This window comes from Pyricularia grisea (genome assembly GCF_004355905.1).
Source record: "Pyricularia grisea strain NI907 chromosome Unknown Pyricularia_grisea_NI907_Scaffold_1, whole genome shotgun sequence".
NCBI classification, from domain to species: Eukaryota; Fungi; Ascomycota; class Sordariomycetes; order Magnaporthales; family Pyriculariaceae; genus Pyricularia; species Pyricularia grisea.
This window is the reverse complement of record NW_022156716.1, coordinates 1,958,554-1,984,279: the sequence shown is the minus strand read 5'-3', so window position 1 is coordinate 1,984,279 and position 25,726 is coordinate 1,958,554. Positions and strand designations below refer to the sequence as shown.

Below are 25,726 nucleotides of genomic sequence, written 5' to 3'. Positions count from 1 at the left end.
GAGAGCCTTATTCGTAGCCCCTCCGCTAAGCCAAGCCATCTTGGAGGACAGCCGGAGCCGAGACGGCAAGGTGGAGGTGGTTGGCGACTGGGACGGCAGTTCTGCGTGCTGGTGCCGACGTCGCACACTGCGCACCAGCCGCGACGGCGGTGGTGGCGCGTGCTGCGGTCTGTGCTGGCGAGATGGGAGCGGCCCCCGGGTCTAGCCTAGCGGCGCCGTTGTGGTGGTGGTGATTCAGCTGCTGATGACGCTCGAAAAGCCGATGCTGCAACGGCGGCACAACATCCAACGTCTTTTCAGGGGCAGCTGCGTGTAAAATAGTCGCTCTAGGCCTGACTGGGACTAGCAATGGATAGGTTTGCGCGGGTTTGGATGGCCACGATGATGCGCTGCTGAAACTTTCCGTGCTTGCCAGTAACCAGACCATCAAGGCCAGAGTGGTCGATGGACCTGAGATCATTGCTAGCTCGGCCCTGATGTCACGCTGAACGCGGCGCCGAGAACGATTAGGTAAGATAGGGTGGATATGGCATGCAGTTGCCTATCTGAGTTGCTGTAGCTGGCGAATGGATGAAAAGAAAGAAATGCAGATGTCCGGAGCTGTCTCTTGTTTTTTTTTTATCCCTCTCTTTCTAATCTATCAGACAAGAAGGTCAGATGAGAAGAAATAGGGGAGGAGGGAAGCATCGAGTTAATACACTTTTTTTTTTTATAAACTCTTTTTCTCCCCCTCCCCTTGAAATCTCACAGAAACCTTCTTGATCTGGTACATTACACCGGCTTGCGGCAAGTTTGCGCGGTCGGTACCACGGAATACAGCTCCGCGGCGAGGGGGGCTAACCCTGTTGAACATAATAACAAACACTACGTACGAATACAACTCATACTAGAGGCGGAGTATTCGTCTGTAGCTGGAGCAGTACGGATGAAAAAGATGAGACGGGGAGTCCAGACCACATGGTTGCTGCGTGGATATCGTGTTTAACCTGACACTGGGCTTGCAAGGGAGAGCTTCGTAAGTACAAGTCTGGTACTACCTTCGGATGGTTTACCCCACGTTGATAGGGGCATGAACCAGTAAAATCTGAATTATATGTCGCCTTTTATCACCTGATCGGCTAACGCGGCAGTACCAAATCTAATCGTTGTGTTTATAATCAATAATCCAGCTCAATAATAATGGTCAATGTGGTGCCGCGGAGGAGAATAAATGCATCACTGAGTCGGAAAAAAGGGGACGACAGAAGTGACAAGCCCAGAAATGTGAATTTGTACATGGCAATGGCGGCGTTCCATCACATAGGATTACAGCGACAGTGAAACATGAAGTACACAGCCACATGTGTTCCAGCTCAGATGACAGGTGAGAGGAATAGCTAAGATTCCGAATATCGATGTGCTGAAAAGAAATCGGCTGCTTATGCCGTTGGTAAGGATATATATAGAAGAGTATTCCGGTCGCAAAGGTAGTGGAATCTAAGACAATCCATAATTAAAACGAAAAACGAAAAGATAGCAAGCTTCAGGAGACTAAAAAGAAACTAAAAAGAGAACTGCCTAAACGGCTCGATCTGGCGTCTCCCCCTCGGCAACAATAGCCACGCCCAATCCCCTGTCAGGACTCTGCAGTACAAGTTGCTCATGTCTTCTTGCCCGGATGTAGTCGCTGAGAGACCTAATAAGAATGAACCAGCCAACAATCATGAGCACATACGCCAGCCAGTCAGATCCGCTGATGTCGCTGCCTCCAGATGCCGCGCCGCCTTGTTGAACTGCGTTAGGGTCAAAGTCGTGCGCATTTGGGTCAGGAGGTTCGGCGTAGTTTTCGGGTTCAGACGATCCGCTGGTGTGCATGGAGCCGGCACCAGCCCCGGTTGTGGCTTTGAACTGGAATCCGTACTGAATCAGAGTGATGCCAAGTCCACCCCGTGACCCGTTCTTGGCTGCGTGGGTTGAGTGAAGGAGATATGTGAGCAGGAAGCCGATCAGAGGTTGAAAGGTGATGGTGATCATGCCGTTCCAGACGAATGAAAAGAAAGAGCCAACTGGCATCCCGTCGATGTAAACCTCGTCGGCACCTCCGAACCCAGGCGCCATGATTGTCGTTTCCCAATATGGCGGCGCCGCGTCGGCAGCGGCTTGTTCGTATGTCTAAATCAGAAAACAAGCGTCAGCTACCAAGTTTTGTAAAGATATCGTTACGCCATGACCTCCACGAGACGTCACCTACCGGTGGTTGTTCCTCTTTCTCCTCCCCCCGCTCAGGCTTCGCAGATAGATTCGAGAATACGCCGTCCGACTGCATACCAGCGCCGTAGACCCTGAATGGCGTTGCTGCCGCACCTGATGGAGACGCAGGGGACTGTGCCGTTGCCGGCTGGCCCCCTGGAGTCGCCGTATTCCTCGTAGCAGTTGGGTTCACGCCGACCTGCGACGAGGACGACGAGGGAGCCGCAGATGTTGAAGCCTGCGAAGTGCCCGGGGTGGCACGAACAAGCCTCTGGGTGTCGTCGACATCGTCATCGCTGTCGTCTGCACTGTCGAATGCATCGGCCAGTGTTGTGTCTACATCCTTTGGGCGCGCATCGTTACGGTCTCGTCCAAAAATCGATGATTCCCTCGATCGGAAAGAGGGCGGCGGGGAGTTCGGTATCCTGTCCGGCTGAAAAGAGCTGCTGTGGTCTTCTTCGTCGTGGGCGTTAACCTGTCGTGCAATAAATGATACTTTTGTTAGAACCCATCGTAACCGACGATCAAGATGCATGGATATCGTTAAGCGCCACATACCCTCTCGTAGCCCCCAGCCATGATGAGGTCTCGGGGTTACTTTTGTCGGTAGATAAGAAACGAAACGACTCTTGCGGGTGTTGGATTTAATATCGTCGGGATGGCGATGGATTCAATCAGTCGTCGGCGTGACTGACGCTGATGTGGTGAGAATTAGTGATCGTTTCAGTCGCCACCGCCAGCGAGGCAGTTGTTAGCGAACTGATTGGAGTCGGTTAAGGTCGTATCGGCAAATGGCAGGAGTCCAGTTGGACAGACGATAGGCTGTTTCGGAAAATTAAAAGCAAAGTAAAAGAAAAACAAAAGTCCAGGAATATGGATAAAGAGAAAACAGTTCAAGTAGGAAATAAAAGGAGTGAAGTCAGGAAAAGCCGGAACTGGATTGCTGATCGTTTGTGATGATGAATACTGCACGGCAAGCCGGAATGGACGTGTGGATGATGCCTCCTGCACGTTAAGACAATTCGACGGTCGGCGGCGACGATGGAAATTAGGGGCGATAGGGGGGGTTCAACGCCTCTCCTAGTCTTTGGCCCCTGCAAACTCGCTGCAACAGTGATGCGGGTGGATGACATGCCCAAGCCTCAAAGGAAACTGGGGTCGGATGACCGACCATCCTGGCGGCGTGGCTTTTACTGCCTGATTCTAGCGCCTAGAAACTGCGAGGGGAGAGGGCCACCGCCCAGAAGCTTCGACTTCTGCCGGCAAAATCCCTGCCAAGACGAGAAACGCTTACAAAGGGTAGCGGCACGAAGCAGATGCATACGCAACACCTTACCCACTTTAGAGGGTGGACCTTAAAGCGACGTCCAATCAGCGTCATCAAAAGACCCTGCAACGTCCCCATCTCTCGTCTCGTCCAAGTTCTGATCGGTATTCGCTTTCGTAGTGGACCAGAGTCGTGACGGTGGATCCTCCGCCAAAAGTTGATGGGTAAGATATCATCAGTATTTCTCCATTGAAGAAAAGTCCTGAGCCTTCTTGGGCCAGAAGCCTTTTCAATCACAATGTCAAGAAGTGTAAGTCCATAAAACCCATAAAATGTAGCTCTTGCTTGAGTTAAAGCTAACCTCAAGCCCAATTTCCCCCCCTCTTTCCAGGTTGCAGCAAAGCACTTCGGCGCCGCCCTCGGACGCTGGCCCAAGGACCCCCTGCGGCCTGAGAGGCAGCTGCAGGACGTGCTCTCCAAGCGGCTCGAGACTGGTGAGGGCGTCGACTTGCGGCAGGCGAACGCGCTCTACTCGCTACTCGACAACCGCTACAAGAACAGATACCGCATCACGGAGGACTATATGCTCAAGCCCAAGAGCAAACCGACTTACTACGACGACTTGATCAAAGACCTCGATGCTGCCCCGACAAGAACCGTATGGCACCGGTTAATGATGAGGATTTCGGGCATGTTCCGCCTACAATGAAGAGGAGGGGAATATGACGTTATTATGATAGCATCGCTCGCTCGTCTTGCGCTCCTTCTGTACCACCAGGCTTGTACGATACATACGATATACGCGACGAATCTAATCTCTTCTGGGCACCGCATCAAGGGGGAATGGCCAATGTCTGTATCATATTTGTGTATTGCCATCTAGATTTTATACCCAGAAAGTCACGTGGCAGTGCCATGTACAAACAAACTCCTCAACACCTCTTTATATCCCATATACATTTCGCGAGGTGAAAGGGAACCAGGACGTTATCAGGTGCGACCCCGTTCAGATGTACTTTCCATCCGGATCCATTCGTCCCATCAAGTCCATGCTCTTCTCGTACATGGTGAAAACAATACCACCGCTCATTATCAGCCTCGCCAGGCGAGGCAGCGCGCCGCTCCAGAAGGTCAGGATACCTTCTTGCTTGAAGATTATTGACGCGCAACGGAAGCTGTTTCCGTAGACTGACCGAGCCTCGGAGCTCTGCATGCGCGTCTTGATGGTATCGAGCGGTTGTGTGACGTAAACTGTGATGAGTCCCGCTACGCCGCCAACAGCGAATGTCCCAACAGTGCCAAGTTTCTCCCCGGGGGCCGTGTAAGACTCCGCCATCTGCCGGAGGAAAGTGTAGGCCGAGAATCGCGTCGCACTGTTTGCTGACTGTCGTGCTGTTGTAGGCACAAAACCCTGGAAGAAGCCTTTTATACCACGCTCGCGGGCTATTATAGGTACGGCATGCAGGAACCCGCGCAGCCGAGGCGTTGCCGATTTCCGATCCTCAATTCTGGATTCTTCAGTCAGCTGGAGTTCTCCCGCGGTCATTTGGCATGCGCAAGACATAGGAGTTCCCCTGAGCGAACAGCGCAAGCTGGTATTCGAGATATCATCCCGTAGACCACTCACAATGTCGTCTTGATGCTTTCCGTCGGCGTCACAGCGAGCAGAGACTCAGTGACACCCGCGCCAAATCCAGCCAGGACAGTCCTGGGCCCCGACATCTTTCCATTCTCGTCCGCAAGCATACGTTTGTACTGGTCAAATGCAACGAATCCTATTCACCACAGCAGAACAAGACAGTGCCTCATGTCAGTCCCCAAAAAGTCATAAGGACTCAAGCTGCACAATCTCCAGGTGTGTAAACATACGAATTCCCGCCTTAGCCGAGTTTCCTATTATCAGAGTCGTGCAGCCGGCATACCACTGCTTTCCAAACGGCGGCCATGGCAGCTTCTGGCCCTCTGCGAGCTTCCGGTTGAGTTGTGTACGTGTCTTGGCGACTGCGAGGCACATGCTAGAGGTCAGTCTCGACCCGGTAGCTGATTTCCAGGCTCGGGCAGGGGATGATTCCAGGCTCTCATTTGGGAGGGACCAATGTAGCCAGACGATTCACGCACACTCGGCAGGGTAGGTAATAGCTGTATCAATCCAAGACATAATTAGTATTTGCTGTACAATCTTTCCAGATAGTGAAAAAAAGGGTGACAGCCATAGCTCACCAATCTCAACGGCGCCGGCCGTAGACCCGGCAATGATGGACCTCAATGCGCTGGGACCCTTCTTCATCGAAGCCGCCACCGGCGCATCTCCCTTCTCATTCTGCTGCTGCTGGGTTGCCATGTCGGGCGGAAGGGCGGGCTTTGCAATGTGCTTGCTCGTCTCGAGGACCTGCCGTCGAGTAGCGAAACGACTCGAATGAGTGCCAATGGCAATGTTATGTCAATTGTGTGTTCGCGAGGTCACGAGACTAATTGTCGCACGGTTTTGCGCCGATGTGCGACGGATTGTGATGAGTCGGCAGAATCCCCAGGGCTCGGTGTGGCGTGGAGCTTGAGATTTGACCCGGTTGCACTGCATCATCAAAGTCGTCACCCAGAAGATAGAGGACCGCTAGCGATTCCGGGGTTACAAGACCCCACCCATACTGCCGGAACCCCACAGGAGCTCCCTACTTGATCCGATCGCGGACAACATGAATTATAGCACTGTCTAACACTTACACCTCTGATACGCAAATAACTGTCCTTTTTTTCCTTTCGGGTTTCTGCCATGGTAACGGAGTGTTCTCCCAACAATTTGGCTACTTTTTTTTTTTTTTTTTTATATTCATAGGTAGCAATATGTCCTACTTGTACCACAGTCAACAGGAAACGGTTGGCCAATATTCACTCCAAGCCTGAATTTACATGATCATTACAAAACAGTCACTTTTTGAGCGACGGTGCCTCAAGATCAAATCGCCCCAGTATTAGAGACAGTAATCAAACAGTTACATAATTAACAAATCGATTGAACAACTCAATCTCAGTAACAATATATATATCACTGCGTACAACTGAATTCCACATAAAAGAGAGGAGATCATTTTGTAGATGCTCAGAGATCAACCACAGGCCAGATGGCTATGTATAACACATCCGAAAAAAAGACGTATTCTCGCGTAAATTCCGGGCAAAAGGCCACGAGAGACGAGAGAACAAAGAGAAGTATGCATTAAACGAACAAAATCAAATGAGTGAAATCAGTTGTACCACCTGCCTCCGTCTAAGATGTGCATGGACATATGGATCAAGTACTCCAAATGATCCGTTGTTGAGTTTTCCTTTGAAATCCCTGTGGTATCGTGTTTTATTTTCCAGTCCGGATGTTCCTTGCCGCTTCATTAAAGAAAGATGAGCGGCACTTGAAACTCAAAACAAGCCATAAAATCAGAAACAACAACAAAGAAAAAGGGGGGAAAAAAAACGACAGCTTCCAAATCAGATTCGTCTTAAAATCAGAATGCAAAGAGCACCTCATTATGCAGATAATTAGCGAGAAGTAAAAAGTCGTACCGTTCATCCACAATCATGGCTCACAACATGATTGTAGGCAAATGCTCGTGGAAAGTTGAGATTTGAAGGACTTCGCGTGGCCGGCAAAGAGATGTTCGCGAATCAGGCTGTCATGCATGGTACACAGCATCGGTCGTGTGAACATGTCGAGCCTTATCATCAGCATGTCATCGACCACTGACTCCAAGGCCATCTCGTCCCTTGCTGCCGTTAGATAACCCGTTTTTGGCGTTACCTGCAGCGACGCCAGCATAGCTCCAGCCAGTAGCTCCAAGTCCACCTGATGCTCGCTTTTTGGTGCGCATGTGGCTTTGAGCCGCAGCTGCGTCGTCTTCTTCCTCCATACTGAACACAAAGGCCGAGTCCTCCTCATCAATCGGCGTGGTAAACCTGCCTGATGAGCTGATCGAGCCACTGCTGACATTCCGCTGCGTTGAGCCGCGCGGGTCAAAGTCTCTGTCCCTACTGCCCAACAAGCTGGAGGAGCCCAGACCAGTGCCGTTGATACCCCTGGCTGAGTTGGGGTGCAGACGAGGACTCGAACTGTTATTAATGTCGCCAATCTTTGTGCTCTGTAGCTGCTGGGTGAGTGCGGTGAGTGACTCGCTCCGTGATCGATTGCTTGGGGATCCGTTGCCGTTGGCGAGGCTATCCATCTCTGCATCGATGGCCAGACTAGAATTGCGAAGAGGACTGCCAACATGGCCAAAGACAGAGGCGACATTCTTCATGGACTTCCCCGGGATCATACGGTGGCCATGGTGATTGGGATCGCTGTCCTCCTCGGAGCGATATCTCTGGAACAAGGGGCCCCATCTGCTTGGACTGGCTCCCAGGCTTCCAAACTTGGGCAATGACGACGCATCACTCCCGTTGCCTATAAGGCCGGAAGACGTGGAAGGGTCATCCGTAAGGCGCACGGAGCCACGACGAGCCTTCTCCTGAGGGGTCAAAACATCATTGGCCAGAGTGCTCGGGATGTAGTCCTCCTCGAAGAACATGAAACCAGGGTCCCAGTCGTCTCGATCGCCCTTTGGTGCGCTTGCACTCAGCATCCTTGGCTTGGTGAAGCGCGACGAGGAGTGCATAGTGCGCTTGCCAAAGTATTCTTCATCACCAACAGGTGGACTGTTGCCTGTAGCGACAGCGGACTCGTGGGATGCAGCCGACAAGTGATCACTACTTCCAAAAGCCGAGGTGTGCAAAAGTTTGAGCGTCTCAGATGTACGAGGATCCTTGGGAGTGTTTAAAGATGCTGATGCAGATTCGAGGCCAAACTTGGAAGGCATCGATGAAGGCCAGGGACCATAGCGAGCCGCATGCGAGATGCCATTTGAGTCGAACGAGGCTGGCAAAGGTGCATCCAGAACTGATAGGCCCTTGTATGCGACAGGAGACAAGCCCATTCCGAATCTGCTGAGGTCATCGTCTCTGGGCGAGCCATACATCGAGGCGGGGTTTGAAGAGTAGGTAGTGTCGATCGTGGGCACACCGTTTTCCATGCTTGGTTGACGACCCAGTTGATGCCCGCCATACTGATCTTCTGGCGCCAAATAGGGATTCGGCCCGCCATAACCATCGGGGTTTCGCATAAATGAATTCGTCAGGGCGCTGTTGGAGGTGTGCGGGTACGTAGGTGGGTTGACTCGGCTTCCAAGGTTTATCGGAGCGGCAGCTATCGTGACACCGTTCTTTCCATAGTTGATGCGTCGGCCGTCAGGTAGGACGTGTATGTTGGCGCATTTCGGTCCAAATTTGCAATTGCCCTGTGCAATGTTCCACGGATCAGCCTCCATGTCGTTGTCAAACATGCCTCGGGCCCATATCGCTACTGCGGGGAAGAAGCCGGCACAATGTCACCGAACCAAGCGCAGCGCTCAAAAGCCGGGGTTCCGGGATAATAATTACCTTTGCAAAGTATTTACAGACGTTCTCCGTCGCATTGCTGAGGTCATGGCTGAACGGGCATGCGTTTCCGGCCTGGCATGCGCCTTGCCTGAAGAACTTGCACGGAACGTGTGCAGTATCTGTACGTGATAACGACCTCGTCAGCGGCATTTCTTCTCCACAGCACCAACAGCGTGCGCCGTCGATGTAATTGAATCACATGCGATGGAAGAGGTGGCGGTGGCCGTAATTGATCCATTCTAGAATGGCCGCTTTTCTTGAGGAATGAGAGTGCTTCGTTGCCAGGGGATTGAGGTCAAGAGGGCGGCCGTTGCGATGCGAATGCACGGCCTCAGCCAAACAGCTAACTTTGCTCGGTTCGCCCCGCGCCCTCAATTCTTTGACACTTTCTCCGGACTCACAACAAACCATGGGAAAATGTGCCTGGGGAAAGAATGTAAATTTGACGTACTCGGAGGGCTTCTCGGCCCATCGAACCGCTGATTTCCTGGCATATTGTTGTTGTTGTTGTTGTTGTTGTTGTTGTTGCTCATGGCGCCATTCCCCCGTCCTCCTTGCGTAGATGGTATGGTGAGGCTTCCGGATCGCAGATGGCGGGCTTCGGGGTTGTTTGGTGCTGACATTGCAGTTTGCAAGTCGAATGTGATCGCGCTCGCCTCGGGCGACAGACTCTGGGGGGTTTCACGTCGGTAGCAACCCAGCCAGTGGTGATGATAAAAGACGAAATATGGAGGGTGGTGTGGTAGTATGTGCTATGGCAAAGACAAGCAAGGGGTTGTACGTAGGGTAGATGGAAGGTATGTAAGGTAGGTATGTCGGTGGTAACGGATTCGGCTTCGGCTACCGTGCGTGGGATGTCCCACTGCTCCGTGGTTGACTGCGGTCTGTGGTTCTAAGACGCCCACCTTCAGCTTGGTTGCCTTGTAGTGAGCATTTGGCCAAGTCCTTTACTTCTTTGCGTCGCCGCGGGGGGAGCGAGGGGCGGCAAGGGCGGTGACACGCTTTTTAGGGCAAAATGATGGCTTTTAATGGGGCGCCGTTAGTGTGAGGGGTGTGCTTACAATTCCGTTACTTGACGACTCGGTCGCTAATCCTCCTGACAACCCGGCCCATTGGCGTGTATGCGTGATCGCAGGCTCTCCGGAAATAGGTCACCTGCACAAAGTCCGAGCAAGTAGAGTGTGTACTCCGTAACACCAAAACAAATAAGGTGCGGATTTTATTTTATTGTTCTAATCGCAGATCAAAGCGAGAAAAAATGGGAGAGGGAAAAAAAAAATCGACGCGATTAACTCAGTGAGCGGGCCCATCGACTCGCGGTGCGCGGTACTTGTCGTACTCCGGTATCTGTGGAAAAAAGTGAGGGGCGGAGACAAACCAAGACACTTGGGTGTGTGGGGTGATGCAACAAACTGAACCCGGGTCATCCAAGACACAGGAGAGACAAGTGAACGATTGAGATTGTTTTGCTTGAGCTGACTAACATTAGATCTTGGACAATGGAAACATGCTGTCGTAGAGATCCAATTGTATGTATATAATACCAGCATTTAACCCGGAATGTTTGCTACAGTGATAAATATAGAAAGAGAATAAAGAATTACAGTTGGTTTTTTTTTTGGTTTTTTTTTTTCAATGCATAGTAACCTCAGCCTCCGTCCTTAGCATAGATGACCTGCACATCTCCCTCCGCACACTATCCTCGTTGTTTCATGGATTAGGACAACATGCCCTGGCTAGCCCGGCTCGACTGTGCGTATAGACCATTACGACCTGTTGCTGCTACGCCAGGTCCCTTGGTGAACTGTCTCGTAGATTCGACATTGGCTCTTAGATGTCTAAGATGTGTGCAATGGCCCTCTCTACAGAAGTCCCGTCCGATGATGTTGGGTTTGTAAGAGATTTTAGCAGCCGTCATCTTCCATACCCCGGCGCCTGGGGTGATGTCCTCAAAAACGCTCCCGATCCTAGAAGTATCAACGTGATAAATCCAACGCATATGTTTTTGGAGTACACCCTTGGATCTAAGATACTGCAGATCTTCCAAGAGTATGTCGTCTTGTCGAAGACCTGTAACTTCAACTTCGTTGGCAGCGCGGTTCGAATAAAAATAAAGCATAGTTGGAGGACCTGCTGCGGCAGCGGCAGTAAATGTAGAAATTAAAGTGAAAGTAATAATTGAGAGACGCATTGTCGGAAACTTTTGACGGCAAAAGAACAAAATATAAATTTTGGATTTTGAAACAAGCTCAGTGCAAATCGTAGCATACCAATCCGAACGGGGTAGTTAACATGACAAAACAATTGCATATGAGAAACGGAATTTATATACACGAGGACTAGAACTAGATTCAAATTAAACCACGCAGTAATTGAACCTTTACCCGGAAAAAAACTTCTCACCGGAGGTATTTATATTCGAAAAAAAAGAAGGAAAAAAAGAAATCACATTGCGAGTTCCCAGTTTTTGAGGCATATTTAAATGCAAGTTACGAGCTATAATTAGGGAGGTTGCAACGATGCACCACGTCTGGTGTATACAGATTTCTATTCACTAATTTGGGGCAACCAGGTTCTACAAATCTGCAAGATGAGTTCAAGCAAGGATATCCAAGACCTTTCAAGTCAAGACATTCTTCATCACGACAGTGAACTGACTGAAAACAAACCACAAAGGCATTACGATTCTGAATGAGACTGGGCTTACGAGTCAACCTTGCCCATGGTCTCAAAATATAGCAGAGTTTTTTCATCGGTCATTACCGAGCAAGGGTTGACTGATTAAGAATTTGAGCATCCAACCTTTTGCCTACAAACTCGATTTTCCGAAATATCAAACCAAGAGTCAAATACTTACTGTAACTAGCGTGGGTTGCAGAGTGGCCATGACAGGCTGCAGTCCTTTCCCATGGAGTAATGGGATCAAGAGCGGTGTCTCCATCCAGAACTAGAACTAGAACTAGAATCTAGTTCTAGACCTAGTTTCTTGGTGGTCAACTGACCGCCTAGCATTATTTTTTAGAACGGCTAGCGAGGAAGCAACAGGCTTTTCGTATGCTGGCTTGCGGCTAGAACAACAAAGACCAGTCGATCTCATTAAGACTCAGAAGTCGGGAGGCCCCTCTATGTCTCAAAGCAGACATACCTAGCAAGCCCATGGTAGGCTGTGCACAAAATTCTGTCCAGATGCCAACCTACTATTTACTTCTGCAGGGGCGCCAAACTCCTACCTAGTACTGTACATCCGATATATCGGGAGGTCTTTTTGACGTAAGATCCCTAGGATCCCGTTGGCTGGCGCTACTTTTTCCAGACGAGCAGAAGATCACCCGTCCACTAAAATCGGATGACAGCTCTCTACCGTCGATAGCCCACGTGAGGATTATTCCGTCATTGTTGCAAAAAAAAAAAAAAAGATTTGCCAAGATTTTTTGAAGCTGGCATCGATTTTACAATCAACCTTTTTGGTGTACTGTTTTTTGTCGGTCAAGATACCATCTACGTTGCCTTTTGTATTTTACGGCCTAATGAAACCTCCATATTTACACGTGGTCTCTACCCTGGGATTTGTTGAAGAATACCAGTATTGATTATCCGGTTCGTTTAAAATACACCAAAACATGCGCGGAAAGCTGCCACTGTTTCAAGCGCTACCGTTGCGGTTCTTATTTTTGCGCCGAGAGGTGGTCCGCAGCCTCATGCTGTACCATATATACTTGCTCTTACAATAGGGTAAAAAAAGGAAAGGAAAAAAACATGATATAAAAAAGAACGCGAGTTGAAACTTGTGATAACCCATGGATGAAGTTATCCAAGACACAACAGTTGTCAATAAATGACAGGGGCTAGCAGGGTGACTACGCTTCAGCTGCTACATTGCACCTCATGTATTCCGTCATGATTGCTGGGATTTCTCACAGATTTAATACATCTCTGCAGCGTCATGAGATATCGTAAGGACCCGAGACGGGAGACGTTTGGTACGAGATACGAATCCATAGCAAGTTGTTTGTAAATTGTAAGACTGCAACTTGGACGCGCCAAGGGTGATCTCGTACCGTAGGCAAAAATGCCGTGGATTTTTGTTTAATCATTGCCTACCACGGTCGTTGGGAACGCAGCAGATCGACCATCGCAACATCCATCATTAGATGCGGCGCTCATCATGTCCACTTTAGGACGATCATCTGCTGCTAATGTGGAGAATCCTTGCGGGTGGCACTCCCGTTCAATCATCATTTCACTTCTGTCCAGTAAATAGCTGCGATCTTGAATTCTATGTACCTACAGTAGTTGCTTGTGCATTTAGTCCATTTTCTTCAACCACGCCTGGTTTCACTCCTACCGGGCAAAACATACAGGACTTCTGAGCATGTACAAAGATAACTAACTGCCTGATATAGATGTCTATCGGTACACCTGTTTTCAACGCCTTGGCGGGAATCTACCCACATCCCGATCTAACATTGCAAATCATATTATCGACAACTAAACATAGCTAGACCAGTTCTAGTTTGTGTATGCATAGTTCGACTATTTGGTTTATCCCGTTCGTGTACAAACTCCGATGTGTTGATGCTTATTTGCTTCGATGACACTTTGTTATATGTTCACCCCCTCACCCACAACATACCGAAACCAAGGCGATATACCCCATGCGCCGCCTTCCAATGTAACCCTCCGGCATGTTGCACACTCCCCTTGTCTCTTTTTTTTTTATATAAGCAGGTAAAAATCCAGCATGTTTTACATCCTTTCGTGCTTCCCCCCACCATACTTCTCTTACTTTGCCGACTGGGCTGCATCACCTGCCCCGTAAAGTCTTGGCCAGACCTCTATCCCACCAAAGTACCAATAAAAACGGCGGGGAGGCTGGCGAGGAAGCCATCTGGCCACCCTCGTATCTTGAAATCGAGACGTGTTTGGATGACTCCCAAACCAGAGTACACAGAAAAAAAAAAAAAAAAAAACTCCAGTTTATCCATTGCTTTTGACCTGGGTTAAGAAGCATGTATTCTTCTGCAAAAGGGCTGCGAACCACCTTTGATCGCAAATTCGCCCCTCCTTTCTCCTTCCATGGCAGCATATCACATGTAGCTTGGCGATGTGCGTATCTTAGATGAGTGCATCATGTCCAACCAACCTCCATGGCCTGCCCGCGAAACGTGCGAAACGACACGGTTCTTGAAGGATATCCGGAGCAAAGCCACCGACCAGGTCTCGGCAATCCTTGACTCTCGGCTTGCGATATCAAAGACACCTTTTCCAGGATTCTTTCTATACTGTCATGACCGCGACAGCATACGTAAGTGAGTACGTCTCTTGACATTGACACTCTGTCCATCTGTCAAGTCCTGCATCCACAAACGTCCTACACCATCAACAAGTATGTGCCGACCTCTTGTCTGAGCTGACCGCCCATCCCCATATCGCTTGCCAGGCCCTTGAAGTATCGTGGGCAACTAGGCATATGTCTCATCATCTATTATATATCCCTCGCCACCTTTACGGATATGGTGGGTTTCGGGCCCCATCACCTCCCCGCTTCTTCCCAAAAGCATATCGGTCGCTTGACGAACGCCTCATAATCCTAGTTTACTTACCTTGAGGAATCGTGTACAAATTACTGGCCAAGACGATTCATACGGTATTGGAAATGTGGGTTTTAGCACTTGATTTGACTCTGACAACACTCGTGGCTGTAATCCACACGAAGGCGCAGTCACCATTATGCTTTGAACGACCGCATACTGACCGGCCCATGGTAATATCTACATTTAATAATATTGTTGTGTAGCGAGATTGAACATTCAAGCAATACTTTTTCATCTTGCCAGTTGCAAGCATCAGGTAAACAAATTGCGAGTCCTTGACAGGGCGACATGCATGCTGATAATGTAAATCTTTTCTGTTTTGGGTAAAAAAAAAAAAAACTAGGTCGAAGTGATGCGCCAGGACCCTGAATCGTTAGGCCTTGTTAACCTCCCGCGACCTTCTCGTAGGATCGGTTATCTGATTTGCAACATGTAAAATTCTTAATCTAATGAACGAGGGACGTTGAGGCATTTGTCACACGGAGTAAAGACGTCCGAATTGCGAGCATGCAAGCGCTTACCTATCATATAGTGCAATGTGATATAGACTGCCATCAATAAAAAGTGCTGACATCATATAAACAGCCCGCCTTGAAGGGGAATCACATGAGATGCGGACTGGGATTGCCCCCCGGGCGAGCAGTGCGCTGTCTTTACGGCACTTTGTTACAGGGGACTCCTCGTCCGTCTGTTCTGGCGCATAATCAGTTCCGGTAGTAATTAATAGTGAGCTCAGTAAAGAACTGGTCACTAATAGGGGCTAGCTAGAACTTCTTATCTCGCGACCTATCGGATGAGATCTATATGAAGTGGGACTAAAGAGGCTTTTTATTAAGTTCAAAAAGATAACCAATAGTGCCAGGCTTTGTGTACTGTAGAGATGTAGAGAAGTAGATATGTTATGATTACTGCGAGCTTCTAGCCCATTGCACAAACAATAAAAGTATAGACAGATATTACCTAGCCTTTGAATATTAGATTACGGTGCTCTTTCCCCCCGCCTTTGCGGTGCTGCGCCTCCAATGCTATCGTAGTACAACCCCCGCCTTGCCGGCCAGAAGTAGGGAATTTAACTGTGTCGTCTGGGAGGTCTGCAGGTATATACCCTAGCGAGGTAGGGACCTCGCATTCTGTCGTGGGAATATGAGATTACCTAAGGTGCCTACCCTGTACCGAGGTACGGATGGCCAATGTAAACGCAAGTAAGCTCCTTAAGCTGCCAGGTTGTTTGGTTGTACGTGTGGCTCATTCAGTTGGGGTTGGACGGGAAATTGTAAGAAGAAGAAAAGAGTTGCAGTATATATATTCCGAGAAACCAAAAATACAACGGATTCTTCTGAACAATTTGTGCGGAAAACCCGGGGTTGATATGCGACGGTCGTTGCCCCTTCGTATGCATTGTGCCTTCTAGGCTGTGCGCGATGTCGACAAGGGGCTAGGTAGAGTCTGACACACCCATAAGACTGGAACAATAAAGAGTCAGAATTCCTCACCATTTCTCACCATGCGATGCCTGGGACGCGCAAGCCAAGACCCGTGTGGAAGACTGGATGGCTGGGGCAAAACATGACGATATGTGGAAACTCAACAATGCGGCTTTACTTCGATCAACAACAAAGCCATCCAACTTGAATTACTGTGGAGAAGCAAATAGAAATAATAACAGGTAGAAGAAGTAAGCAGTTGACGCCTGCCCAGGTCAAAGGGTCGAGAGCTGAGGCTAATTTTAGAAATCTTTAGGGTCGCGAAGTTTCAATACAGCCCAACACCTGGATAGTTGAGTGGTCCTGAAAGCTTGGGATCGAGCGGAGGTGGTCTGGTCGTCTTGACAGGATTGACAGCGGGCGGGTTAACGCGGCAAAGATTGGCTGATGTTGGGATGCTACGCAAATACAGTCAGTCAGTCAGTCGCCTTGACAATTGAATGCGTTCGATGTTTAGGCTCAACGCATGCGTTCGTTCTATTGAATTCCTATTATTAAAATTGCCGATCAGATCTTGAAGCCAAAGTGGACTTTCCAATTTAGGTAAATACTCCGTCCCCTAGCCATTGTGGATTTCTGAATGTTGTTGTTGTTGTTGTTTGTCAACCGTTCTAGCTGTGGCTGATGGTTGAAAACGTGGAAAGTATTGCTTGCGATTTCACGACCTGACGAAAGCCACACCGAACCGCTACGTGCCTGTGACGCTAGTGGAATGGAAGATAAGCTCCAGAACTGATCGACAAAGGCTGGGAGGTTGCCCCGCAAAAAGCATACCCGGCACCCACGCGCTGCCTCGCAGCCACTGACGGAGGCAACACGCTGCAGGTCCTTGCCAGCCAGCACTGCCTTTAGAATTATTGCGCGGCAACAATCACCAGGCCAGGCAACACGAGATGTGGATGGTTGGGTTGCCGAACATTTACTCTGCCGGAAGATTACTTGTCAAACACAAGAAAACAAGCCTTGAAATGCGCTTCATCCCACCAATACCTCAGCTACCTACCTTATGCGACTTTTCTAACATCTTTTACGAATTATCTCCACGACTTTGACTATCTAAATTACGACTCGTTTTGACACACTGCATGTCCCAATCGAGCACCACCCATAACATTCCCCCTGAAGGCACTAGCATAATTCGCGGTACCTATAACTAGATAGTTCTAGTACTCAGCCATCCCAACCCGCGCGTCCGACCCCCGGATAACTGACCCGCCGACACGCATAACCATACGGATCTCAGGTGATAAAGCGTGTTGTATGTCAGGGTGCAGACAGCGGAAAACTTTGTCAAAGTGAGAAAATAAAACTGACTTTTGCAAGAAAAAAATTATTCTCATCGCACGGATTCTGGTCGTCGGGCCAACAGTGGACTTGACTTCGGATTCACCGTGCATTCAGTTCACTGCGGGGTGACATCAATAGGTATACTTACTGCATCTATCTATTGTGCCTTGGCTTGCTTAGGTTGGGTACCTACCTACCGATCGATCTATATTATTATAGACCAAGGTAGCCGTAAAGCCGTCGGGTGTCCACCAACCTAAAACTGAGCCATTACGAAAAAAAAAAGAATCTCTTGCTATTGGACTTGCTTCATCAACCATGGCGCAGGCTGTGGAAGCCAGGTCGTTATCGCGACTCAACGCACTGGCTGCAAACCCACCTCAGTACCCAGTCAACCCAACGGAACAGAGACAAGAGCCGTTGGTTTTGTATATTTCCCGCGTGCCGGGCTCACGAGGTAAGTGACCAGCCCACCATGTCAATGATAATGGCCAGACACAAAAGATAGCGAGGAATGAAGCTGACATAGCCCCCTCCTCAAGATGTAATATTTTCGCCATTCAAACCACAGTTGAAAAATGTGACGGGCGAAGATGTTGCAAACTCCCTGTACTACATTCACTTGGATACACCTTCGGACTTTGATTTGCAAGAGGCACCAGGCACGGCTACTAGCAATGAGAGCCAGTATCCCAGGCCAAGCTTGGAGACTTCTCCAACAAGCAGAGGTGCAAGCTCAGCGCCTCGATCACCTATTACAAGAAAACCATTACCAGCTTCAGCAAAGGCATTGTCAATAAAATCTATACCAGACACAACACCGCCATCAGCAGCAGTACTATCACGAGATCGTGAACCAGACTCGCCAACCGGAGCAAAGGGGGCACCGGTGATAATCAACTCGAGCGAGCCGTCGCCTGTGGATAAGCAGGTGCCTGAGCTCAAAAATGAGGTTGTCAATCCTTCTGAAAACTCACCTGCAGTACCTCTCAAGGATACTAGCCCTATACCAAGGTCCCCGACACAGCAGGTTCCTATCACCAGGAAACCTCTGGGGCCCCGAGCGCTGAGCAACCAGTCTACCCGTTCTGTAAACGGGGGAACATGCGGTCTCCTGCAGCCCAATCATAACACAGATATCCGTTCCAACTCGTCAGATTCTATAGTCCATTCGGTCGTTGAAAACCGACGCAACACACATACTTCAGAATTCCCAGCAGTCCAGTCGCCCCTATCGCCCCTGTCGCCCCGATCGCCGTCGCCGAGGATGGGGCCAAGGGACCTGGTACCTTTCACGCTCACAGTCATTCGAAGAGATCCTTCCACAGGAAACCAGTGGAATGTTGGCAAAGTCTCTTCATATCAACTCCTCAACCCCACAGTCCCAACTTTGGACCCCGAAGCGCCACCTTCATATGCCGAGTTGGCAGGGCTGGTGCCAACGACCACTCCTACAGCCGCGCTAGCTGTGCCGCCAAACATTAGCATCCGTGTGGAAACCTCGGGTTATGCCAAATTTCGTGGAAATTTCCCAACTCGAGACAGCATCGATATCAACCGCAGACAGCGAGCAACATCGGCTGCATCGTCCGTCACAGGTGCTAGCACAGACTCGCTGAGTCTCTTGCGAGGAAGCGGTGCGGTTACCGGCGAGGACATATTCACACGCCAGTTGATGATGAGCTACCAGAAGAGCTGGACCTCCAACATCAAAGACGCATGGAGGAATAGGAACCGGAGCAATAGCAGCTCGCCTCCCCAACCCGAATCTAAACCACCCATATCGCCTCTTGAACCACCTCCTACCCTGCCATTCCACGGCCGGGCCAGAAGCGACTCTGGTGGATCTGGGGAATCTCTTAGCCCGCCAAACGGTTCACCGACCAAGGGCTCATTCTCGCTTCAGGCTTTACGGCAAAATCAAAAAAGCAACTGCCACGGCAACGTCGAACATGATCCTCGGCAGCTCATCACGGCCCCCGGGCCAGGTCTCAAGCCACGAGGCTATGTGTTCGCCAGCCCGTGGGATGGTATTTGCGAATTCAAGACCAGCAGCAGTGGGCGCGGCGTAAAGTGTGTCCACTCGCTTCCCGGCGGCCCCGTTCACGCGGACGGAGGGACGACCGTTGGGACGACGGTCAGCGAACTGCGCTTCAACCTTCCCAGCGCCGACATGTTCCGAGAAAAGGGCCAGGAGCTGCAGGGAAAGTTTGACCGTCTCAAAATTGATGGACAGAATCGACTTCAGGAGCAGTGGAACAAAGGACACAGGCGGGCTCAAAGCAGCGTGGATAGCAATAGTAATAATCACTCTCACAACGGCGATGATCATGACGACGTGGGTCTGTCACTAGGCAGGGAGCGGGCCGGTGGTGGCAACCGAGGAAAGCGAGCCAAGCTGGGGAAACTCATAATATATGACGAGGGCCTCAAGATGCTCGACTTGGTGGTTGCAGCCAACGTTGGGATCTGGTGGGGTGCATGGGAGAGGAGTTTTTGATAAGGGAGTAAATACTTTTTTTCTTCTTTTTTTCTTTGTATGGGCTTGGTTGGCATGGCTTTTTCAGGATGGGCCTCCGGAAGATATCCGTTTTATCGGTTTTTTTTTTTTTTTGCAAGGACTGATCGCATTTGGCTTGAGCGTAGGTAGGGGTGTCGTCGACACCGGGAGATGTCGTAATGATTCTTGCACAAATGATTTACGTTAGAAATATCCGTGCAGGCCGCTAGGCTAATGGACAAAAAGCAAACTCTTCGGGTCTATACGAAATATCAAATAAAAAAACGCCGACTTTGCAGTAGCCAGTGATGGCGCGCTACCGTCGATATTACCTGAATACACGCCGCCAAAACAATGGCGAAAAAGAAACTTTGGCCTGACCTCGCTGCCGATCAGAATGTCGTATTGCATCTTCCCTCTGAGAATTAAAAGAAATCATCAGACGAAACTCGAGGCAATGTAGTAGACACGAGAGGAACTTTTCTCTAACCGCCCCAAGAAGGATAACTCTCGCAGAAACAAACCCTTCACGCGACCAAGCCCTTTGGCTAACAAGCAATGGGGGTCAACTCCAGCAAGTCCGCAACCCTCAAGACAGTAGCATCGACCAAAGATGCTAGCCAGAACAACAAGCGAAAGGCCTCGGGCAAGAACTCGCTCTGCTCGGGTTGCCGGCGGGCGCGGCAGCAGCCCGACTGGCCGGACCGGCTGCTGAGCGCCATGGCGTGGCTGTACTGCAGCCGCTGCAAGATGGAGCACCGGGCCTGGCTCTTCTCGGCCGACCAGCGGCGCCGACCCTGCCGCAAGCGCATCTGCATCGGCCACGAGGGCCGCCTCCGCATCTGCGCCCACAAGGCCGTCTCCTGGGCCATGCTGCGCAGCGTCGCCGAGGCGGACGGCTGGGACGGCGCCACCGCCGCCGACGTCGGACTGCCCCAGCTCGTGGCCGGCTGTGGGAGGGACTGCGTCGCCGCGGCTGGGCCGAGCATGGGTGCGGGTCCCGGAGCTGCTGCGGATCCACGCCTCACCATGTCCATCACCCCGTCGGGCGGCTGGTTGTTGAGGGTGGGCTGGGCGGTGTATGTTGGTGGAGAGGATGGCGGCCGCACCCTCCCGACGGCGGACCAGCTCTTCGAAAGGCTGGCTGAGCTGCGGGCTGCGGTGGGGATGCACATTTTCCGCGGCAACTCGGCGGTGGACTTCCCCGAGGTCGGCACCCTCGATCCAACAGGGTGCCAGTGTCTCCTGGTCCACGAGGACTCGCCCAAGACGACCGGTGTCTGCGTGGGGAATGCGCGGCGGGCCGGGACGTGTCTGACCAGGGACGGGGGCTGGCCGCCAAACGACCACGAGGAGGCGCTGCTGTGCCGGAGGGACGCGGTGCGGATGGCGCACGCCGTGTACGGGAGGAGGCAGTGGACGCCAAAGAACACGGCCGAGTACGTCTTTACCCTGTCGAGGTACGAGACGGACAACACGTACACCGCCAGCTGGGCGCGCTATATCTACCTGCCTCAGTCCGAGGCCGTCGAGTCCATGACGAGTTGTCCGTTGAGCTGGTGTCTGGCGCTCGACCCGGACTCGTATCGACTGACCAAGGATACTGAAGGGCTGAATGTGTATTGGTGCCGGGAAGAGGAATGCATGAACCATTATCAGTATAGGGGGCCGCCAGAGGTGGACAGTTCTCAGAGCAGGCCTTCACCTTGTGCCTGACCGTAGAACGAGATCAGGTCTCAGTTCTGGCATTGAAAATACCCGATGACTGTACATAAATATTCGCGATAGCTGGCTGTTTGAACAACAAAAAGAATTTCATTTGTTTTTATTTTTACAGCTCCTAGACGGTTACCTCTGCAAAAAAGACCCCTGATGGAACCGTTGTATGTCATCCATCCATTCTATACCATACCCCAGTAGATAAAATTACCTGTAAGGCGAGTCCGCCCGAATAGTAGCAGCAAGTTCAGGTTCCCACTTGTCACCGTTGGAAAGAAGTTTTTCTGTAGAGGCAGTGTTAGTAAGGTATGAAATGAAGCACACGTGGACATTCTCCAAGAGCTACCAAGCCAGCCAAATGCCCAAACTCTAGGGAAAAAAAGATGTAGAAGACCTACCCTTGTTGTACAACAGCTCCTCCCTCGTCTCAGTGGCATATTCAGCGTTGGGCGACTCGACAATAGCATCGACTGGGCATGACTCCTGGCAGAAACCACAGTAGATGCACTTGGTCATGTCGATATCGTAGCGGGTTGTGCGGCGCGAGCCATCCATACGCTCCTCGGCCTCAATCGTAATAGCCTGGGCAGGGCAGACAGCCTCGCAGAGCTTGCAGGCAATGCAACGCTCCTCACCGGAGGGATATCTTCGCAGAGCGTGCTCACCACGGAACCTGGGAGAGATGGGTCCCTTCTCGAAGGGGTAGAAGATAGTGTAACTAGAGCCAGTGTTGTCAATATCAAATCCCTCGTGAGATTTGCATAGTGATATCAACAACTTACGGCGGCCTGAAGAACTGCTCGAGCAGCACGTACATACCCCTGCCCATCTCGGAGAGCAGGAAGTACTTGCTGACTTTGGCCATGGTGCCCTCCTTCTCTTGATCCCACTCAACCGGAGGAGGAAGCCTGAAGCCCTTGGGTGGTGGCCCCGCCGGCGTCGCGTACGTCCTCCATTGCTGAAGAGCAAAAGCTGCGGGTGCTGATGTCCTGCCAGCGGTGGCTCTGAGGAGGGCCTGGCGGGAAACCAGGGCAGTGGCGGCAGTGGTTGCCATTCGCGTGGGCGGCGGAGCCATCGTGTCGGTAAGTGTCGCGTTTAAATTCGGCGAAGCTGTCTTTAGGTATCAATTGAAGAGATCAAGACAGCCACAGTGCCGTTCGCTAAAATGTCTGTCGTGGTCGGCGAACGCGGGCGTTGCGAAATGGTTGTATTTGCCTCTGAAGGCGAGTTTCCTGACGTTGTCGATTGCATTCATACAAAATCTCGGGAGTCTGCGGCAATTGGAAAATGATGGGGTCTGATTGGCCTAAGCTCTGCCACAGTGTCGTGACCCGCAATGCTCCGAGCTCTGCCAATGGGAAGCTTTCAGTCACGAAAAAGGAGCTCCACCTTGTGAAGTGATTGCCAATGCTAGAAAATTACTCGACATCCTCATCATCATCGACACTTACCTGCGCGTTGCCATCATCCATTGTCCGCCTGCCCGACGACAAAACACATTTTTGAACCCGTACACGAGCAGACGCCGTCACCAAGAAATACCTCACATTTATTAATTCAAATACACAACCACCATCACAATGATGTTCCGTGCTACAGCTCTGCGCAGCGCCGCTGCCTCGGTTGCCCGTGCCGGTGCCATCCGCCCTGTCGTCTCTTCTTCCGCCGTCGCCAGATTAGCTACTCGCCGTATCGCACCCACCGCTTGGGTTCCCAGGACTGCTACTCCATGGACTGCCGTCCGCTGCTACGCCTCTGCTGGTGGTCTTGACAAGCCCCAGGTCGAGGGCAGGATTATCTCTTTGCTCCAGAAGTTTGACAAGGTCAACGACCCTACCAAGGTATGTCTACCCAATCGAGCTTGGCTTTATTATTTGTAAATACTTGTGTCTAACACCTTCCACAGATCCAGCCAACATCGCATTTTGCCAACGACCTTGGCCTGGACAGCTTGGACACTGTTGAGGTTGTCATGGCGATTGAGGAGGTAAGGCCGAGAAAATCAAGTCTAGAAACTGCTGCAAAAGACTGCATCAGGAGACATTCAGCGCTATATATTGATTGCATCGATGCTAACGGTTATCTCACTATAGGAGTTCAGCATTGAGATCCCCGACAAGGACGCCGACCAGATTCACAGTGGTATGTCCGAGACCAATACCTCAGGTTTCCCATCTCTGCTGTATCAACCTGCTAACCGCTTTGAAATTAACAGTGGACAAGGCTGTCGAGTACATACTCAGCCAGCCCGATGCCAACTAAACCATTACCGCTCACGCAAACCTCTGTTACATCTCAAACTCTGTACAATAGATGAAAGCAATATACAGGCACTATCGGTGTTGATTGAACTTCGTCGATAATTTCATTTCAACTCGAACGATCACATATTGTCGGTCTTTATGGATGGATGATGGGCGCAAGAGCTTGATTTTCGGAAAACCCTGCTCTTCGCGTTATAATGCACTTTGTATTTTTCGAATCGCCAAGGCACGTTAAAACACGCTACGCCGTAGGATAGGAGGTATGCTCTGCTAATCGCTGGGACTCGGTCTCCTCTCCTGCCTCATCTCTACTCCTACTACTGTATACCTAACAAGCTATTTTGTGGCTATGCCTCCAACATGTCTCATCTCGGAAGCTCTCCTACTTGTGTGTATGGTCAAAGTACCAGGATGTAGGAAATACTTGGTGCAATTGTTTTATCGCAGTGAACATGACGAGTATTCAAATTGCCATGATCACATTAAATTTGGAAAACTTTCCCGTGTAGAGTTTGTGAAGGCCGTACTTCACCCAATATTACTGCAACATAGGTAGATCGCATTGCACCAAGATACTGCCACACGAAATGTCTTCGAGGATTCCACCACCCACGTTTGTCTTTTATACAGCCTCTCGCATTTGAAAAGTTGCTTGGCTAGTTCACAAGAAGTTCACTTCAGACTCCTGAATAGCAAGCTAGACAGGCATGTGGTATTTAGGCCGAAGCGACTTAAATCTTGATTGAATTCTGCTGGGGTTGAGCTGTGTTGCATTCGAATCCTTTACAGTTCCAGGTCGTGATTAAATCGCCTGGTGCTCATCGACTAATACCTATTGACTGACGGTGGGCTTACTGGCTCATGGCTAGAACATCCAAGATCTGGAGAGGTGAAGACATACGACAGATACATTTCATATCACTTGCCTTCTGACCTCACGTGATCTTTATCGCCTGTCTCGTCATCTACGACTCAACGTTTGGCTATGCCTGCAGCGCGCATTGAATCCCCGCATTCTCCGCAGCTAAGAGAGTACCACATGATACTGTGAGGCTGACGCAACGACAAAGGTACCACGCTATCTATTTCCACCCAGCTGCACATCCCAAGCGTGACCATGTGGGAATTATAAGAACCCTCTGACTGCGCGCCCCAAAAAGCGCCTTTGACGCACGCGAACTAGGGACGCATCGGCTTTCAGCTGCGCCCAATCAACATCAACCTGCATAAAGCATTTAAACCCAAACAATCCAAGGGTCCCCTAAACTAAACACGTAAGGTACGTAGGTATTGTAGTTTCGTGTATTTTTCTGTTAGGACTTTCTTCCATTTAAGTTGAAAAACCCATAGTACATAACTACCTAGCCATCGCGCACACAAACCACCAACCTACCCAAGCCAGACCACGAACTCACATTTTGGCCGCAAACAGGAAAACGTGCATCCACGCCCAAACAGGCAAAGCGCCGAGGGCCAACCCATAAGGTATAAGGTACCTTACTCTGCCGTAAGGAGCTTGGGCCACATAGCTCGGCAGTCGGAGGACTATCCTACCTCACGAAACCAGAAGCAAGGAAACCTTCCATTGCATTACGACAAGAACTATACTATAGCACGGTCCAGCTATCCTGTCCTTAGTGACATTCCCATCACGCGTCGCACCCTGGAAATTGATCTTTCTGTTAGCTGTCAGTGGACATCATTGGAATCGTCATCGACACCTTTGTGGCCAGAGCATAGTCAATCGCACGAGAAAGCTTAAGCCCAAGGTAAGTTTTTAATATGTCTCTATTTTTCTTCACGAATCCCCAAGACCGCCTCCCGTAACACAAGCGTCGAAATCCGGGATAATTGTTGGTCGAGACTGCCAGACAACCGCATCCGGGAGCCCGAGTTGCGCCAGTCAGTGGTACAATTGG

General features: G+C 50.4%; 11 protein-coding genes across 11 annotated transcripts; 5 read left to right on the top strand and 6 right to left on the bottom strand.

Moving 5' to 3' along the window:
* Window positions 1-25: 25 nt before the first annotated feature.
* PgNI_00556 (uncharacterized protein) lies at window positions 26-460 on the bottom strand (the record flags this gene model as incomplete). Its single annotated transcript, XM_031120634.1, has 1 exon — window positions 26-460. The coding sequence occupies one exon, from the start codon at window positions 458-460 to the stop codon at window positions 26-28; it is 435 nt and encodes a 144-aa protein (XP_030987941.1).
* Window positions 461-621: 161 nt separating this feature from the next.
* Window positions 622-3,360, bottom strand: PgNI_00555 (uncharacterized protein). Its single transcript, XM_031120633.1, has 5 exons — window positions 2,788-3,360; window positions 2,231-2,704; window positions 1,170-2,151; window positions 699-1,015; window positions 622-637 (listed from the first exon to the last, which is right to left on the bottom strand). Exons 1-3 carry the CDS (start codon window positions 2,806-2,808, stop codon window positions 1,558-1,560), a joined length of 1,089 nt encoding a protein of 362 aa, XP_030988074.1. The 5' UTR covers window positions 2,809-3,360; the 3' UTR covers window positions 622-637; window positions 699-1,015; window positions 1,170-1,557.
* A 321-nt stretch (window positions 3,361-3,681) lies between these two features.
* On the bottom strand, window positions 3,682-6,025 carry PgNI_00553 (uncharacterized protein). Its single transcript, XM_031120631.1, has 6 exons — window positions 5,717-6,025; window positions 5,615-5,635; window positions 5,366-5,497; window positions 5,124-5,271; window positions 3,888-5,004; window positions 3,682-3,806 (listed from the first exon to the last, which is right to left on the bottom strand). Exons 1-5 carry the CDS (start codon window positions 5,835-5,837, stop codon window positions 4,503-4,505), a joined length of 924 nt encoding a protein of 307 aa, XP_030988091.1. The 5' UTR covers window positions 5,838-6,025; the 3' UTR covers window positions 3,682-3,806; window positions 3,888-4,502.
* Window positions 3,795-4,205, top strand: PgNI_00554 (uncharacterized protein; the record flags this gene model as incomplete). Its single annotated transcript, XM_031120632.1, has 2 exons — window positions 3,795-3,806; window positions 3,888-4,205. The coding sequence occupies 2 exons, from the start codon at window positions 3,795-3,797 to the stop codon at window positions 4,203-4,205; spliced, it is 330 nt and encodes a 109-aa protein (XP_030987940.1).
* Window positions 6,026-7,218: 1,193 nt separating the features above from the next.
* On the bottom strand, window positions 7,219-9,902 carry PgNI_00552 (uncharacterized protein; the record flags this gene model as incomplete). The annotated part of the gene is made up of 3 exons (XM_031120630.1): window positions 9,411-9,902; window positions 8,917-9,078; window positions 7,219-8,879 (listed from the first exon to the last, which is right to left on the bottom strand). Exons 1-3 carry the CDS (start codon window positions 9,580-9,582, stop codon window positions 7,219-7,221), a joined length of 1,995 nt encoding a protein of 664 aa, XP_030987943.1. The 5' UTR covers window positions 9,583-9,902.
* A 774-nt stretch (window positions 9,903-10,676) lies between these two features.
* On the bottom strand, window positions 10,677-11,078 carry PgNI_00551 (uncharacterized protein; the record flags this gene model as incomplete). The annotated part of the gene is made up of 1 exon (XM_031120629.1): window positions 10,677-11,078. One exon carries the CDS (start codon window positions 11,076-11,078, stop codon window positions 10,677-10,679), a length of 402 nt encoding a protein of 133 aa, XP_030986388.1.
* A 3,011-nt stretch (window positions 11,079-14,089) lies between these two features.
* On the top strand, window positions 14,090-14,407 carry PgNI_00550 (uncharacterized protein; the record flags this gene model as incomplete). Its single annotated transcript, XM_031120628.1, has 2 exons — window positions 14,090-14,264; window positions 14,400-14,407. The coding sequence occupies 2 exons, from the start codon at window positions 14,090-14,092 to the stop codon at window positions 14,405-14,407; spliced, it is 183 nt and encodes a 60-aa protein (XP_030986390.1).
* An 882-nt stretch (window positions 14,408-15,289) lies between these two features.
* Window positions 15,290-20,170, top strand: PgNI_00549 (uncharacterized protein). Its single transcript, XM_031120627.1, has 5 exons — window positions 15,290-16,228; window positions 16,294-16,580; window positions 16,682-17,295; window positions 17,361-17,781; window positions 17,867-20,170. The coding sequence occupies exons 4-5, from the start codon at window positions 17,643-17,645 to the stop codon at window positions 19,822-19,824; spliced, it is 2,097 nt and encodes a 698-aa protein (XP_030987824.1). The 5' UTR covers window positions 15,290-16,228; window positions 16,294-16,580; window positions 16,682-17,295; window positions 17,361-17,642; the 3' UTR covers window positions 19,825-20,170.
* Window positions 20,171-20,382: 212 nt separating this feature from the next.
* PgNI_00548 (uncharacterized protein) lies at window positions 20,383-21,540 on the top strand (the record flags this gene model as incomplete). Its single annotated transcript, XM_031120626.1, has 1 exon — window positions 20,383-21,540. One exon carries the CDS (start codon window positions 20,383-20,385, stop codon window positions 21,538-21,540), a length of 1,158 nt encoding a protein of 385 aa, XP_030987779.1.
* A 72-nt stretch (window positions 21,541-21,612) lies between these two features.
* Window positions 21,613-22,771, bottom strand: PgNI_00547 (uncharacterized protein). The gene is made up of 3 exons (XM_031120625.1): window positions 22,326-22,771; window positions 21,942-22,261; window positions 21,613-21,827 (listed from the first exon to the last, which is right to left on the bottom strand). The coding sequence occupies exons 1-3, from the start codon at window positions 22,616-22,618 to the stop codon at window positions 21,751-21,753; spliced, it is 690 nt and encodes a 229-aa protein (XP_030986559.1). The 5' UTR covers window positions 22,619-22,771; the 3' UTR covers window positions 21,613-21,750.
* A 216-nt stretch (window positions 22,772-22,987) lies between these two features.
* PgNI_00546 (uncharacterized protein) lies at window positions 22,988-24,190 on the top strand. Its single transcript, XM_031120624.1, has 4 exons — window positions 22,988-23,384; window positions 23,450-23,530; window positions 23,637-23,685; window positions 23,759-24,190. Exons 1-4 carry the CDS (start codon window positions 23,124-23,126, stop codon window positions 23,803-23,805), a joined length of 438 nt encoding a protein of 145 aa, XP_030987825.1. The 5' UTR covers window positions 22,988-23,123; the 3' UTR covers window positions 23,806-24,190.
* Window positions 24,191-25,726: the final 1,536 nt, after the last annotated feature.